The sequence below is a fragment of the Ovis canadensis genome, chromosome 4, assembly GCF_042477335.2.
Source record: "Ovis canadensis isolate MfBH-ARS-UI-01 breed Bighorn chromosome 4, ARS-UI_OviCan_v2, whole genome shotgun sequence".
Classification (NCBI taxonomy): Eukaryota; Metazoa; Chordata; class Mammalia; order Artiodactyla; family Bovidae; genus Ovis; species Ovis canadensis.
Window position 1 is genome coordinate 129518877 of NC_091248.1, and position 13787 is coordinate 129532663.

At 46.4% G+C, this 13787-nt stretch overlaps 1 protein-coding gene across 4 annotated transcripts in view; it reads left to right on the forward strand.

The window, feature by feature from the left end:
- Nucleotides 1–13787, forward strand: part of GALNTL5 (polypeptide N-acetylgalactosaminyltransferase like 5) — a 108088-nt gene that overhangs the window by 76851 nt on the left and 17450 nt on the right. For all 4 annotated transcript variants that reach the window (XM_069587186.1, XM_069587189.1, XM_069587188.1 and 1 more), the window contains 2 exons: nucleotides 1469–1591; nucleotides 13225–13474. In XM_069587186.1, the coding sequence (XP_069443287.1) occupies nucleotides 1469–1591; nucleotides 13225–13474 (373 nt within the window). The remainder of the gene's footprint in view (nucleotides 1–1468; nucleotides 1592–13224; nucleotides 13475–13787) is intronic.

A 13787-nucleotide genomic window follows, 5' to 3' on the forward strand; every position in this document is an offset into this window, starting at 1 on the left:
AGAACGGCCTGTTCCCTCCCATGTCTGCCACACAGAGTTCCTCTGAGTCCTGGATGTTGGAGGGTGTTTGCAGACATCTGATCTGAGTTGCTACCTCTACCCTTCAAGTATAGTTGTGCAGCCTGGAATCTACCTCTGAGCAAGGCCCTGGCACTCTTTCCACAGAAAAGGAAAGAGATTTCTTTCATTCTTCTGCCAAGACTACAGTGAACCTGCCTCTATTGGTCCCCAGCCCCCAGACTCTCTGACCTCTGAGGCATCTGTATCCGTCTCACCAGAGACTGGCCTCTTGTTGCTGTTCAGCCCCTACTTGTGTCCGCCTCTTTCTGACCCCATGGATGCAGCACATTAGGCTCCCCTGTCTTCCACCATCTCCCAGAGTTTGCTCAAATTCACGTCCATTGAATCGGTGATGCCACCCAACCATCTCATCCTTTGCCACCTCCTTCTCCTCTTGCCTTCAATCTTTCCCAGCATCAGGGTCTTTTCCAATGAGTAGGCTCTTCACATCAGGTGGCCGAAGTATTGGAGCTGCAGCTTCAGCATCAGTCCTTGCAATGAATATTCAGGGCTGATTTCTTTTAGGATTGACTGGTTGATCTCCTGCAGTCCAAGGGACTCTCAAGAGTCTTCCCCAACACCACAGTTCAAAAGCATCAATTCTTCGGTGCTCAGCCTTCTTTATGGACCAACTCTCACATCTATACATGACTACTGAAAAAAAAAATAGCTTTGATTATGAGGACCTTTGTGGGCAAAGTGCTGTCTCTGCTTTTTAATACGCTGTCTAGGTTGGTCATAGCTTTCCTTCCAAGAAGGAAAGGACCTCCTTTATCATCATCATATTAACCTCTGAGTACTGAGTGACTGTTAAGTGTCAGGCTCTGTGCTTGGTGATGCATTTCTTCTTCTCACTGGATTCCTGCAGGGACTACGTTAGCTCTGCCTTCTCACTGACGAGATAGCTGAGACTTCAGTGGTTGATAACCAGCCTGGGGGTCAGTACCAGGTTAGGTGCACAACTGTTATGAATAAAGTCAGAGTGAGTGCTCCAAAGCACCATAATTTATGCTTTTCCTATTATAATTTTAATAATGATATATTAAAATAGAGGCATTTCATGGATTTCTCTGGTGGTCCAGTGGTTGGGACTCTGTGCTTCCAATGCAGAGGGCCTGGGTTTAATCCTTGGTCGGGGAATTAAGAGCCCACATGCCACAAAGTGTGGCCAAAAAGTTAAAAAAAAGAGAGAGAGAAAGGAGTATTTCACTAGAAATGCAGAAGAATATTCACAGTTGATTTCAATGCTGAATCTCTTTTTGTTCACATTTTGTGCACGTTCATTCAATCAAACTTTCTTTTTTGAGTTTGGAACATCTGCAGAATAGCAGTTTTTAAGAATCAATCAAAATTATGAGAAACTGGTTAATATACTTTGCAGTTGTCAAATGCTGACTCTTTTTTCCAGATGATTTGAAAGAGAAACTCGACTATCACTTGGAAATTTTTCGAGGAAAGATTAAATTAATAAGAAACAAAAAGAGAGAGGGGCTGATTCGAGCAAGGATGACCGGAGCATCCCATGCTTCAGGTATGAAGGTTTTACTCCAGACAGGACCCCACGTCTGTGTCCCAGAGGTCTTCCTGCCCGTGCAGAAACCATCTTCACGAGTCTCCATGGCATGAACAGAAGAGCGGGAATATATTTCAGCCTTATGAGTCTTAAATCTTTGTCTGACTCTGAAAGTATTGTGCTTCAAGATGTTACTTTGTTATTTCAAATAGAAGACAAATAGAAGTTATTCTCGTCGCGGGGAAGGGGCGGGGAGGGGGTATAAGCTCAGCCTCCTGTTACAGGACCGTCCCCCAGGTACAGACTCTGGGATGGAGTTGTACATGCAGGGGGCCCCCCAGGTGGTCTTGGGAACCAGGTAAAGGGGTGAGGAAAGCAAGACTTGACAGGGAGAGCAGGGCTGTGATGTAGCTGCAGAGACCCCATGGGGACCTCGGAAGCTAGGAAGGGGTCAGTCCAGGTCCTCTGGGAGGCAGAGGCCCGGATGACATGGGAGGAGTGCTTACAGAGAAATGTCTGCGAAGGATAAAGGGGAGAGGACGAAATGTGGGCTGGAAGCTTCTGGTCTGACCCCGGTGGAAGGAGGCAAGGAAGGAGGGAAGGCCGAAAGCCCTTCGGTCTGCTGCGTGGCTCCCAGAAGGGGCTCGAGTGGGCCAGTCGGGAGCCCCTGAGCCAAGACCAGGCACTGGAGGAGTCCTGAGTGGGGCCCCTGTGGCCGGTCAGGTTCACCTGGTTCCCGGGGGCCCACACAGGGTGTGCAGTGATTGGCTGGGAGCCCCCCGGGAGGGTGTAGCCTTGGTGTGAACAGTCCAGAAGATCCCAAAGCTGGGGGACCTCCTGGGGCAGCTTCTCGTGAAGGGAGGTCTCAGCTGCCGGGAGCATGGGGTCCCATCTGGCCTCCGGCGTCCCTTGGGACGGCAGCCCAGTCCTCTGCCAAGGGCAGTTCCTGAGCTGTGAGACATGAGACACCAGCAAGGGAATGAGTCCCGAGGGGAATCCTGATGATCGAGCTTCCTGGAAGCCCGGGTAATCAGAGGGTTGCTCTCAGAAAATTAACCCAGGACCAAAGGCGCGCGGTGGTGTTTAAGGATCCCGCCATGTGGCAATCTGAGGAAATGTCTCGGTTCCTTAGCAAGGCTATTTCCTTATTGAGTAGAAGGCCAACTAAAAGCAAAATCTGAGTCTTCATTTTTTTTCTCTATTTTGGCCTGATCAATTGAGACATTCTCTTACTTAACTACATTGCTCAGTCCTGTCCAACTCTATGGATTGCAGCCCGCCAGGCTCCTCTCTCCATGGGATTCTCCAGGCAAGAAAAGTGGAGTGGTTGCCATTTCCTTCTCCAGGGGATCTTCCTGACCCAGGGACCAACCCAGGTCTCCTGCATTACAGGCAGATTCTTTACTGTCTGAGCCACCAGGGAAGCCATCTACCAGATAATACATACTAACTGTCCGAAATTCAGTACAAACCACTAAAACTGAATGGCATGTGACTTTTCAGAACATTGATTTTATGCATTAATATGCATATGTGTATACATATGTATGTGTATATATACACACATGTACACATAGACACACACATAGATTTAAGGATTTTTAAATAAATGGAATTGTACTGTCTCTATTCTGAGACTTACTCTTTCCACTTCAGTTTAATGTTCTGTAACTTTTCCCGTGACAATGCCTGACAGTTACCTCAGTTTTTGTTTGCAGCCTTGTATAATATTCCATATGGATTCCATAATGGATTGCCATAATTTGTTTAGCCATTTGTCATTTCCTGATTTTTACTTTTTACAATTACTGAAAAAAAAAAAAAGCTGCATTGGCAATTTTTGTACTTCCACCTTTGTGGAAATGAATACTTGTACCTATGGGATAATTTCTAAAAAGTGGACTTGCTGGGCAAAAGGGAATCCTTATTTTAAATTTTGGTGGATGCTGCCAAATTGTCCTAAAACAGATGGCACCAATTAACAGCTCCGTCACAGGGTGTAAGAGGGCCCTCTCCCTGGAGCCTTGCTGACACTGGTTGTTTATTACCAGTCGTTTTCCGCTGCACTTAGTTCTTCAGTTGTGTTAGACTCTCTGTGACCCCATGGACCGTAACTCACCAGGCTCCTCTGTCCGTGGGGATTCTCCAGGCAAGAGTACTGGAGTGGGTTGCCCTCCTCCGGAGAAGCTTCCCGACCCACGGATCGAACCCAGGTCTCCCTCATTGCAGGCGGATTCTTTACCATTTGAGCCACCAGGGAGGCCCAGTCATTCTAGTCTTTGACAAAATTTTGATCAAAAAGCTGTATCCTTTATTTTCTTGGCATTTCCTTGACTGCTAGCAACATGGAGTATTTTTTCATATTTTTTTAGATTGTTTATAGATTTTTCTGTGAATGTGGTCTGTTCATATCCTTTGTCAGTTTTTTGATTGGGTTGTTTGTCCTTTTGTTATTGATTTGAAGGTGCCTTTATGATACGAATCCTGTGTTAGATACACTGAGAATATCATTCCCCAGTCTGTGGTTGGTTTTCCCATTTTTGTTGATGGTGTCTTGCGTTGAACAGAAGTGTTAGTCGCTCAGTTGTGTCCGATTCTTTGCGACCCCATGGACTGTGCCCGCCAAGCCTGCCAGGCTCCTCCATCCATAGAATTTTCCAGGCAAGAATACTGGAGTGGGTTGCCATTTCCTCCTCCAGGGGCTCTTCCCGACCCAGGGATCAAACCAGGGTCTCCTGCATTGTAGGAAGACTTTTTACCATCTGAGCTACCAGGGAAGTTGAGCAGAAGTTTACCCAAAAATCCACTTCCTCTTGCTGGGCACAGAGCCACGCAGGACTTTCCTGCCTTCCTTTCAGAAGGAATGGCCCGTGACTATGTTTCAGCCACATTTCCTGACCAAGGCTTGCAGGAAGTTGGTTTATCCCTCTCCACACTGTAGTTCCCTTCTGGCTGACGAGGGTAGAGCTAAATGAGTAGAAAGAAATTTTGACCACATAAGAGCTGTTGTACATTTTGGAGGTTTATTTTAAGGGCCAATAGCTTTGGGACTTCGTTCATGGCCCACTGGTTAAGACTCTGAGCTCACTGAGAGCATGGGTTCCATCCCTGGTGGGGGAACTAAGATCCTACGCACCACATGGCACCACCTAAAAGGAAAAGCAGAAAAGGAGAGAGAAGTGAAATTCATTTAAAAAGTCATGGCCACTAGCTTTAACTTAATAATGAAATAATCAGATTCATCAATATTTTTCTTTATGATTTTTGTGTCTTGTTTGAGAAGTTCTTACTCTAAGATCCTGATGATATTCTACGTTTTGAAAAAATGCTTTTTGCGTTGCAGTTTTTCAGTTTCATTCATTTGTTTTTGGCTGCACGGGTCTCTGTTGTCGCTGGGCTCTCACTAGCCGTGGTGAGCGGGGGCACTCTTTAGTAGCTGTTGGCAGGCTTCTCGTTGCAGTGGCTTCTCTTGTTGTGGAGCATGGTCTCTAGGCCTGTGGGCTTCACTAGCTGCGGCCACAGGCTTGCTCTGTGGCAGGTGCAGTCCTTCCAGACCAGGGGTTGAACCCGTGTCCCCTGCATTGTCAGGCGGACTCTCAACCCCTGGACCACCAGGGAAGCCCTGCCCTCGTCACTCACCTCCCCCTCGCTCTCCCCTCGTGTTACTGACCTTCTTGCTGCTCCTCAAACATACCAGCTGTTCTATCTCAGAGCCTTTCCTTGCATGTGATTTTCCCACCTGGAATGTTCCTTCTCCAGCCCCCTGCGTGACCTGTTACTTCACTTTGTCCAGGTCTTTGATTCAGTGGCATATTATCAGAGAGGCCGGTCAAAATCACCCCGTACAAAACAGCGCGGCCCTGTTCTCTAGCATCCTGCCTCTGACGGAGTTTTCTTGGTAATGTTTGTGCCTGTCCACTCGCCCTTGTGGGTGATGCTGCCAATGTAATGACCGAAGTTGCCCTCAAACTGAGACAGCTGTGATGAGCCTGTGGTGTGTCCTTGGCAGGAGGGAAATTGACCACTGCTGGGTGGGTTTAACTCTATCAGGAAGAATTAGAAGGCTAGAGTTTTGCAAAGTGGAGAAAAATTGAGAAAGAGAAGCTCTAATTAGATGGTCTGAATTGAAAGGAAAGGGGACTTTTTTGCGTGGGAACAGAAATGTTATGGTTTGGAAGCAGCCATAAGCAGCTAGGAAACGTTGGTATTGTCCTGAACCCAAGGATTCTTGTGGTCAGGGAGGAAAAGGAGGGACTTTGTAAGAGAAACAGCATCTTCTTGGGAGAGTCAGGGTTATATCAGGCAAGGAGGTCTGCAGGAGAATTTAGTGTAGGGAAATTTAATTTTTTTAAAGGATTTTAGTTTTTAAAAGCGTTTTCTTTCTTTTTGGCTGTGCTGGGTTCTCATTGCTGTGCATGGGTTTTTCTCTAGTTGCGGCGAGCAGGGGCTATTCTCTAGTTGTGAGGGGTGGGCTTCTCATTTCGGTGGCTTCTCTTCTCGTGGGGCACAGGCTCTGGGGTGTCGGGACATGCAGGCTCAGTAGTAGCAGCTCAGGGGCTTAGTTGTTGTCTTGCTGAATCTCACAGTGCACACTGTCCACTGAAGCCAGGGCAGGCAAGGCACGAGCAAGGAAGCTGGAAGAAAACTCAAGGAGCCGTAGCAACTGCAGACACGTTTATTCTCTCCCGACTGGCACAGCAGCTCCAGCAGCAGACACGCTGTGTTCTCTCATGGTTGACCCAGTGGACACAGCCGTAACGCAGCCTCAGAGGCCTTTCAGGTGGAGCTTACAGAGCAGAGATGGCCCGTGGCCGAGCAGGTACCTCATGACGCACACACACAGTGCTACAAGTGATCTCAGCTGTTACAAAACCACGCACTGACAGGATGTGGGGTGAGAGCCAGAGGCGTGGGGCAAGAGAGCCTGACCACCTCCATCTTTCCCTAAAGCTGCCCAGTGACATGTGGAATCTTCCTGGACCAGGGATGAACCCATGTCCCCTGCACTGAGAGGCAGGTTCTTTCCTGGACCACTAAGGAAGTCCAGAAATTTACTTTAAATAAGGGAACTGTGGAGAGAGTAAAAGGGTAGTCCGCAGCAGAGCAGGAAGTTTGGGGGAATAAATGCAAGGCGATCAGGGGGTGAGAATGGAGCGTCTTCCACTGAACTGGCCTGGATGGTGAGCAGGTGGCCAAGAGGGCAGAGATGAGGTGTAGATTTCAACTGCCATCCTAAAGGCAACAGGTTAGCAAACTCAAACACGCCATTGGGAACTTGTGGTGCTCTGTGACTGTCACACAGAACGAGAGACGGTTTGTTGTCTCATATGGGAGACAGAGTAATGCCCTTCCCCAAGGAGGTCATCCTAATTCCCAGAACCTGTTAATATGTTTACTTATGTGGCGCAGAGGGCAGTGTCTGACTCTCCGCCACAAACATCCAAGGGAGGTGATGGCTGACAGAACAGAAAGCACTGGGTTTTGAAGCAGAGCCTTCATTTCCAGTTTGGTATGTGCCAATTACCGGTTATGGGATCTTGGGCAAGTCTCTTCTCAGAACCTCAGCTTCCTAATCCATGATATGAGAACAAAAATATATAACTAATGTGGTTGTTGCAATGATTGAATGAAGTCATTATGAGCACTCTTTTTGAAGCATTAAGTATTAAACAAATGCTTATTAGGTGATTCCGTGTGTGCACGCTAAGTCGCTTTAGTCACATCCCACTCTTTGTGACCCCACGGACTGACCCCACCATGCTCCCCTCTCCGTGAGATTCTCCAGGCAAGAATACTGGGGTGGGTTGCCACGCCTTCCGCCAGGGAATCTTCCCCACCCAGGGATCGACCCTTCATTTCTTACCTCTCCTGCGCTGGCAGGCGTGTTCTTTGCCACTTAGCGCCACCTGGGAAGCCCAGACAGTGAGCAGAACAAATAAATAAGAAATTAAAACATAGATATTTAATTATATGCTTCAAAATGATAAAATCTGTAAAATAAAAGTAGGAGAAATACAGGGGAAAATAATGAAAATACAGACCATTCATGGTGGGAAGTCTCTCAGAATTTAGAACTCACCACCCTTATCTTCTGGTTAAAGAAACTAATCTCCCCAATAGACCAGAGACCTGCTCCAGGTCACACAATTCAGGACGCAAACCCTCAAATTCTGATTTCCACGGCAGTGAATAGTATTACCACATTGCTGGTCATGGAAATAGCAAATGAACAAAAATGAGAAATTCAAATAGCAGAGTCACTTGAATTTTTTTCACAAAATCCAAATGTTTAACAGATTTATGGTGTGAATGGAGTAGAAACGCTTGGATAGTTTATAAAAGTTGATCATACACTTAAGCACAAAGAGAGTCTCTGTAAGCTCCTCCATAAGTAGATTTTGCATACATTATCAAACATCAATCCCAAAACAAAAAAATTAAGAGAGATAGCAATAACATAATACAATATATTATTATATAATATTTTTATTGTTAATAAAAATTAAAATATTTAATACCTTAAACATAATTGCTTTAGAGACCAAATTGAGAATGTTTAAAATAGATATAATGGGCTATGATTAAACAGTGAAGGACAGGGAGGCCTGGCATGCTGCCGTCCACAGGGTCACAAAGAGTCAGTCATGACTTAGCCAATGAACAACAACAAGCTAACGTTTAAATGTAAAAATGTTGACACTAAAGAAAAGCAGAAAATAAAGTGAAGCAAGGGAAGAAAGAGACGGAAAATACTGAGAGAGATTGATACAGCATTTGTTTGTTTTTTAAATATGAGAACAAAGCTTGCAAAACACAATCCCTAGATAAATTGTGTAAATAGGTTATGCTGGGGAAGACTGAGGGCATGAGGAGAAGGGGGCAACAGAGGGTGAGATGGTTGGAGGGCATCACCGACTCAATGGACATGAATTGAGCAAACCCAGGAAGTTGGTGAAGGACAGGCAAGCCTGGTGTGCTGCAGCCCACGGGGTCGCAAAGAGACACGGCTGAGCGGCTGGACGACAGCAACAAAGGTTGCTGCCGGAAAGCAGGAAGCACGCCTCCACTCAGGGAAGATGAATATTTCTCCTGACTTTTCACCTCAGCGAGCAATTCAGTTTTGAACATTCCCCAGATATATCTTTTAAGGAGGAAGGATGGGAGAGATCCTTTACCAGGTCCATTGGACTAGTGTCCTGCAGTGCTTGTTTGTTTTTAATCTGTTTATTATTTTGGCCGTGCTGGGTCTTTGTTGCTGCACGCGGGCTTGTCTCTAGCTGTGGTCAGCGGGGGCTACACTCTAGTTGCCGCGTGCGGGCTTCTCACCGCTGTGGCTTCTCTCGTTGCGAGCACAGGCTCCGGGCGTGGAGGCTTCAGAAGTTGCAGACGTGAGTGCAGTAGTTTTCGACTTCAGTGCTTTCAACCTGAGGGCTCTAGAGCACGGTCTCAATAGTTATGGCTTCCGGGATTCGTTGCCCCGCGCCACGCAGGGTCTTCCCAGACCAGAGATCGAACCCATGTCTCCTACATTGGATTCTTTACCGCTCAGCCACTGGGGGAGTTCCGGCCCTTCAGTGATTTTAGATCCTAAGGAGAAGTTAGCTTAATCTGGGTATATAGCGTTTAGCAGAGTCACTCTGTTGTACAACCACCACCCCCTCTAGTTCGAAAATATTTTCATCACCCCAAGACCCACAAATCGGGAAATTTTCTAATTTCCACTTCTCCCAGCCCCTGGCAACCACCAGTCTTCATCTGTCTCTGGATTTACTTACTCTGGATACTTCATAGAAATGAAGTCAGACCTTTTATGGCTGGCTCTTTCACCAGCATAATGCTTTTGAGATTCGTGGACATGCACCAGTACTTCATCTTTACGGCTGGATGATATCCCATGGGGTGTGTACATGAAGTTTGTTTCTCCACTCATCTGTTGGTGGACATTTGGGCTATTTCCATCTTTGGGATAATATAAGGAGTACTGCTATAGATATGCATGTACACGGATACATTTGAATTCTTTTAAATTTTTTAATTGGTGTTGTTCTCAAAGCATGTGGGATCTTAGTTCCTCAACCAAGGGTCAAACCTGTGCCCCTAGCATTGGAAGCGTGGAGTCTTAACCACTGGGCTGCCGGGGAAGTCCCCTGAATTCTTTTTAAAACGTGCCAATGAGTGGAATTTCTGGGTCACGTGGTAATTCTGTTTAACTTTTTGAGGAGCTGCTATTTTCCACAGTGGGTGGACCATTTTGGGCTTCCCAGGGGGCATTAGTAGTGAAGAACCCACCTGCCAATACAGGAGACGTGAGAGGTGCAGGTTTGTCCCTGCGTCAGGAAGATCCCCCGGAGGAGGGCATGGCAACTCACTCCAATATTCTTGCCTGGAGAATCCCATGGACAGAGGAGCCTGGTGGGCTACGGCCTGTAGGGTCGCAGAGAGTCGGACATGACTGAACTGACTTACCACGCCACACAGCAACGTATGAGAGTTCCAATTTTCCCACACCCTCCCAACAGTTACTATTTTCTCTTTTTTGTTTTAACTCTGATAGATGTGAAGTGGTATGCAGTGGTACCTCACTGTTTTAACTTGCGTTTCCTTAAAGATGAATAGCGTCGCACATCTTTTCATGTGCTCATTGGCTATTTGCGTATCTTCTTTGGAGAACCAGATGGTATTTTTCACCTATCAAATTAGCTGGTGTGATTTTTTAAATGTTTGTCTGATGTAATGTCATAGAAGCTATTTTATTGAAAAATGCAAAGTGTTGACTGAAAAAAAGCTATGTATGTTTAAAAACGGGGTTCTTTTTAGCTCAGTTTTGATCGAGGCATGAATATAACAGATATTATACAGAGTGAGTTGTCTGATACAGCGTGCTCAGTGGCCCAGTCGTGTCTGACTCTTTCTGACCCCATGGACTGTACCCACCAGGTTCCTCTGTCCATGTGGATTCTCCAGGCAAGAATACTGGAGTGGATTGCCATGCCTTCTTGCAGGTCTGACACAGTACCATAAAGAAATTTTGAAATATATATCTGAGAAGCAGTAAGGAATGTGAAGTCAAGTGGGCCTTCGAAAGCATCACTACCAACAAAGCTAGTGGAGGTGATGGAATTCCAGTTGAGTTGTTTCAAATCCTGAAAGATGATGCTGTGAAAGTGCTGCACTCGATATGCCAGCAAATGTGGAAAACTCAGCAGTGGCCACAGGACTGGAAAAGGTCAGTTTTCATTCCAATCCCAAAGAAAGGCAATGCCAAAGAATGCTCAAACTACCGCACAATTGCACTCATCTCACATGCTAGTAAAGTAATACTTAAAATTCTCCAAGCCAGACTTCAGCAATACGTGAACTGTGAACTTCCTGATGTTCAAGCTGGTTTTAGAAAATGCAGAGGAACCAGAGATCAAATTGCCAACATCCACTGGATCATCGAAAAAGCAAGAGAGTTCCAGAAAAACATCTGTTTCTGCTTTACTGACTATGCCAAAGCCTTTGACTGTGTGGATCACAATAAACTGTGGAAAATTCTGAAAGAGATGGGAATACCAGACCACCTGACCTGCCTCTTGAGAAAACTGTATGCAGGTCAGGAAGCAACAGTTAGAACAGGACATGGAACAACAGACTGGTTCCAAATAGGAAAAGGAGTATGTCAAGGCTGTATATTGTCACCCTGCTTATTTAACTTACATGCAGAGTACATCATGAGAAACCCTGGGCTGGAAGAAGCACAAGGTGGAATCAAGATTGCCGGGAGAAATATCAATAACCTCAGATATGCAGATGACGCCACCCTTATGGCAGAAAGTGAAGAGGAACTAAAGAGCCTCTTGATGAAAGTGAAAGAAGAGAGTAAAAAAGTTGGCTTAAAGCTCAACATTCAGAAAACGAAGATCATGGCGTCTGGTCCCATCACTTCATGGGAAATAGATGGGGAAACAGTGGAAACGGTGTTAGACTATTTTCTGGGACTCCAAAATCACTGCAGATGGTGACTGCAACCATGAAATTAAAAGACGCTTACTCCTTGGAAGGAAAGTTATGACCAACCTAGATAGCATATTCAAAAGCAGAGACATTACTTTGCCAACAAAGATCCATCTAGTCAAGGCTATGGTTTTTGCAGTAGTCATGTATGCATGTGAGAGTTGGACTGTGAATAAAGCTTAGCGCTGAAGAATTGATGCTTTTGAACTGTGGTGTTGGAGAAGACTCTTGAGAGTCCCTTGGACTGCAAGGAGATCCAACCAGTCCATTCTGAAGGAGATCAGCCCTGGGTGTTCTTTGGAAGGAATGATGCTGAAGCTGAAGCTCCAGTACTTTGGCCACCTCATGCGAAGAGTTGACTCACTGGAAAAGACTCTGATGCTGGGAGGGATTGAGGGCAGGAGGAGAAGGGGATAACAGAGAATGAGATGGCTGGATGGCATCACTGACTCGATAGACGTGAGTCTGAGTGAACTCCAGGAGATGGTGATGGACAGGGAGGCCTGGCGTGCTGCAATTCATGGGGTCGCAAAGAGTCGGACAGACTGAGCGACTGAACTGAACTGAACTGAGCTGAAGAGAACTCAGCTACCTTCAGTCACATTGTCAGATTAGGATTTTTGGATAAAGCTGCTTGCTAAAGCCTGGTGAGAGGAACTTGATATGAATTATTTCCTGTGTTGGGGGGCTCAGTGCATCCTCAGACATCCGTATGGCAGAGCCAGAAACATCCTGGGGGAAAGAGAAATGAACTGATGTTGGCTTCTCACGAGGGAATCAAAAGGGCAGAAGAAGGGCTGCGGAGCCAAGGACATCTGCGTCTGTGTTAGTCTCTCTTCTGATGGCAGCGTTTGCACAGGCAGTGTGTTTGGGTGAGAGAGCAAACAGACCAGGGGTTCCCAACCCCTGGGCCGTGGACAGGTAGTGGTCCATAGCCTGTCAGGAACGGGGCTGCTGGGCAGGAGGTGGGCGAGAGAGCGGAGATTCGCCTGCATTCACAGCTGCACCCCATCGCTGGGCCTCTCCCCTGTCAGATCAGTGGCCGCGTTAGATTCTCACGGAAGCACGAACCTGTGCATGCGAGGGGTCCAGGCTGTATGTTCCTTATGAGAGTCGTCCTGAAACCATCCTCACCCCACCCTTGGTCTATGGGAACCTTGTCTTCCCCAAATCCACAAAACTGATCCCTGGTGCCAAAAGAGGTTAGGGATTGCAGCTCTAACCCGCAGTCACCAGCTCCTTCTGAATATCTATGGCACACACTGTCCTGCATTTTTGATACAGTATCAAATATACATTTCTTGCCTCCTCCCAGAGACACTGAAAGCACCTTAATAGTCAAACTTCTCTGGTGGCTCAGGCGGTAAAGTGTCTGCCTACAATGCGGGAGACCCGGGTTCAATCCCTGGGTTGGGAAGATCCCCTGGAGAGGGAAATGGCAACCCACTCCAGTATTCTTGCCTGGGAAATCCCATGGACAGAGGAACCTGGTGGGCTACAGTCTATGGGGTCGCAAAGAGTCGGACACGACTGAGCAACTTCACTTTTATTTTCATAGTAAGTGTTGGATAAATACTTGTTACACTGAACCTTGATTCGTGTTATCGGGTGTTTCCTACACAGGGGCTAACACTCGCCTGTTTTTGCCTCCCCAGGGGACGTTCTAGTGTTTCTGGATAGCCACTGTGAAGTGAATAAAGTCTGGCTGGAACCCTTGCTGAATGCCATTGCCAAGGACCCCAAAATGGTGGTGTGTCCTCTGATAGATGTCATTGATTACATGACCCTGGAATACCAGCCTTCTCCTATTGTGAGGGGAGCTTTCAACTGGCATCTGGAATTTAAATGGGATCATGTTCTCTCTTATGAGATAGAGGGACCAGAAGGACCCACTACACCAATCCGGTGAGAATTCTTCTGGTAATGGAAAAATAGCATAGAGGTACTGGGAGGAGGGGGAAGCCTGCAGAGATTATTACTTTGATTTCTCAAGCTTAATGAAGAGAAATATTTCATTGTTTATCTTGTTTCTAAAAGTCTGTAATAATAGAATGTGGTAGGTTTTGTTTCTTTAATTGAAAGGAGGTGATGGAATTCCAGTTGAGCTGTTTCAAATCCTGAAAGATGATGCTGTGAAAGTGCTGCACTCACTATTCCAGCAAATTTGGGAAACTCAGCAGTGGCCACAGGACTGGAAAAGGTCAGTTTTCATTCCAAT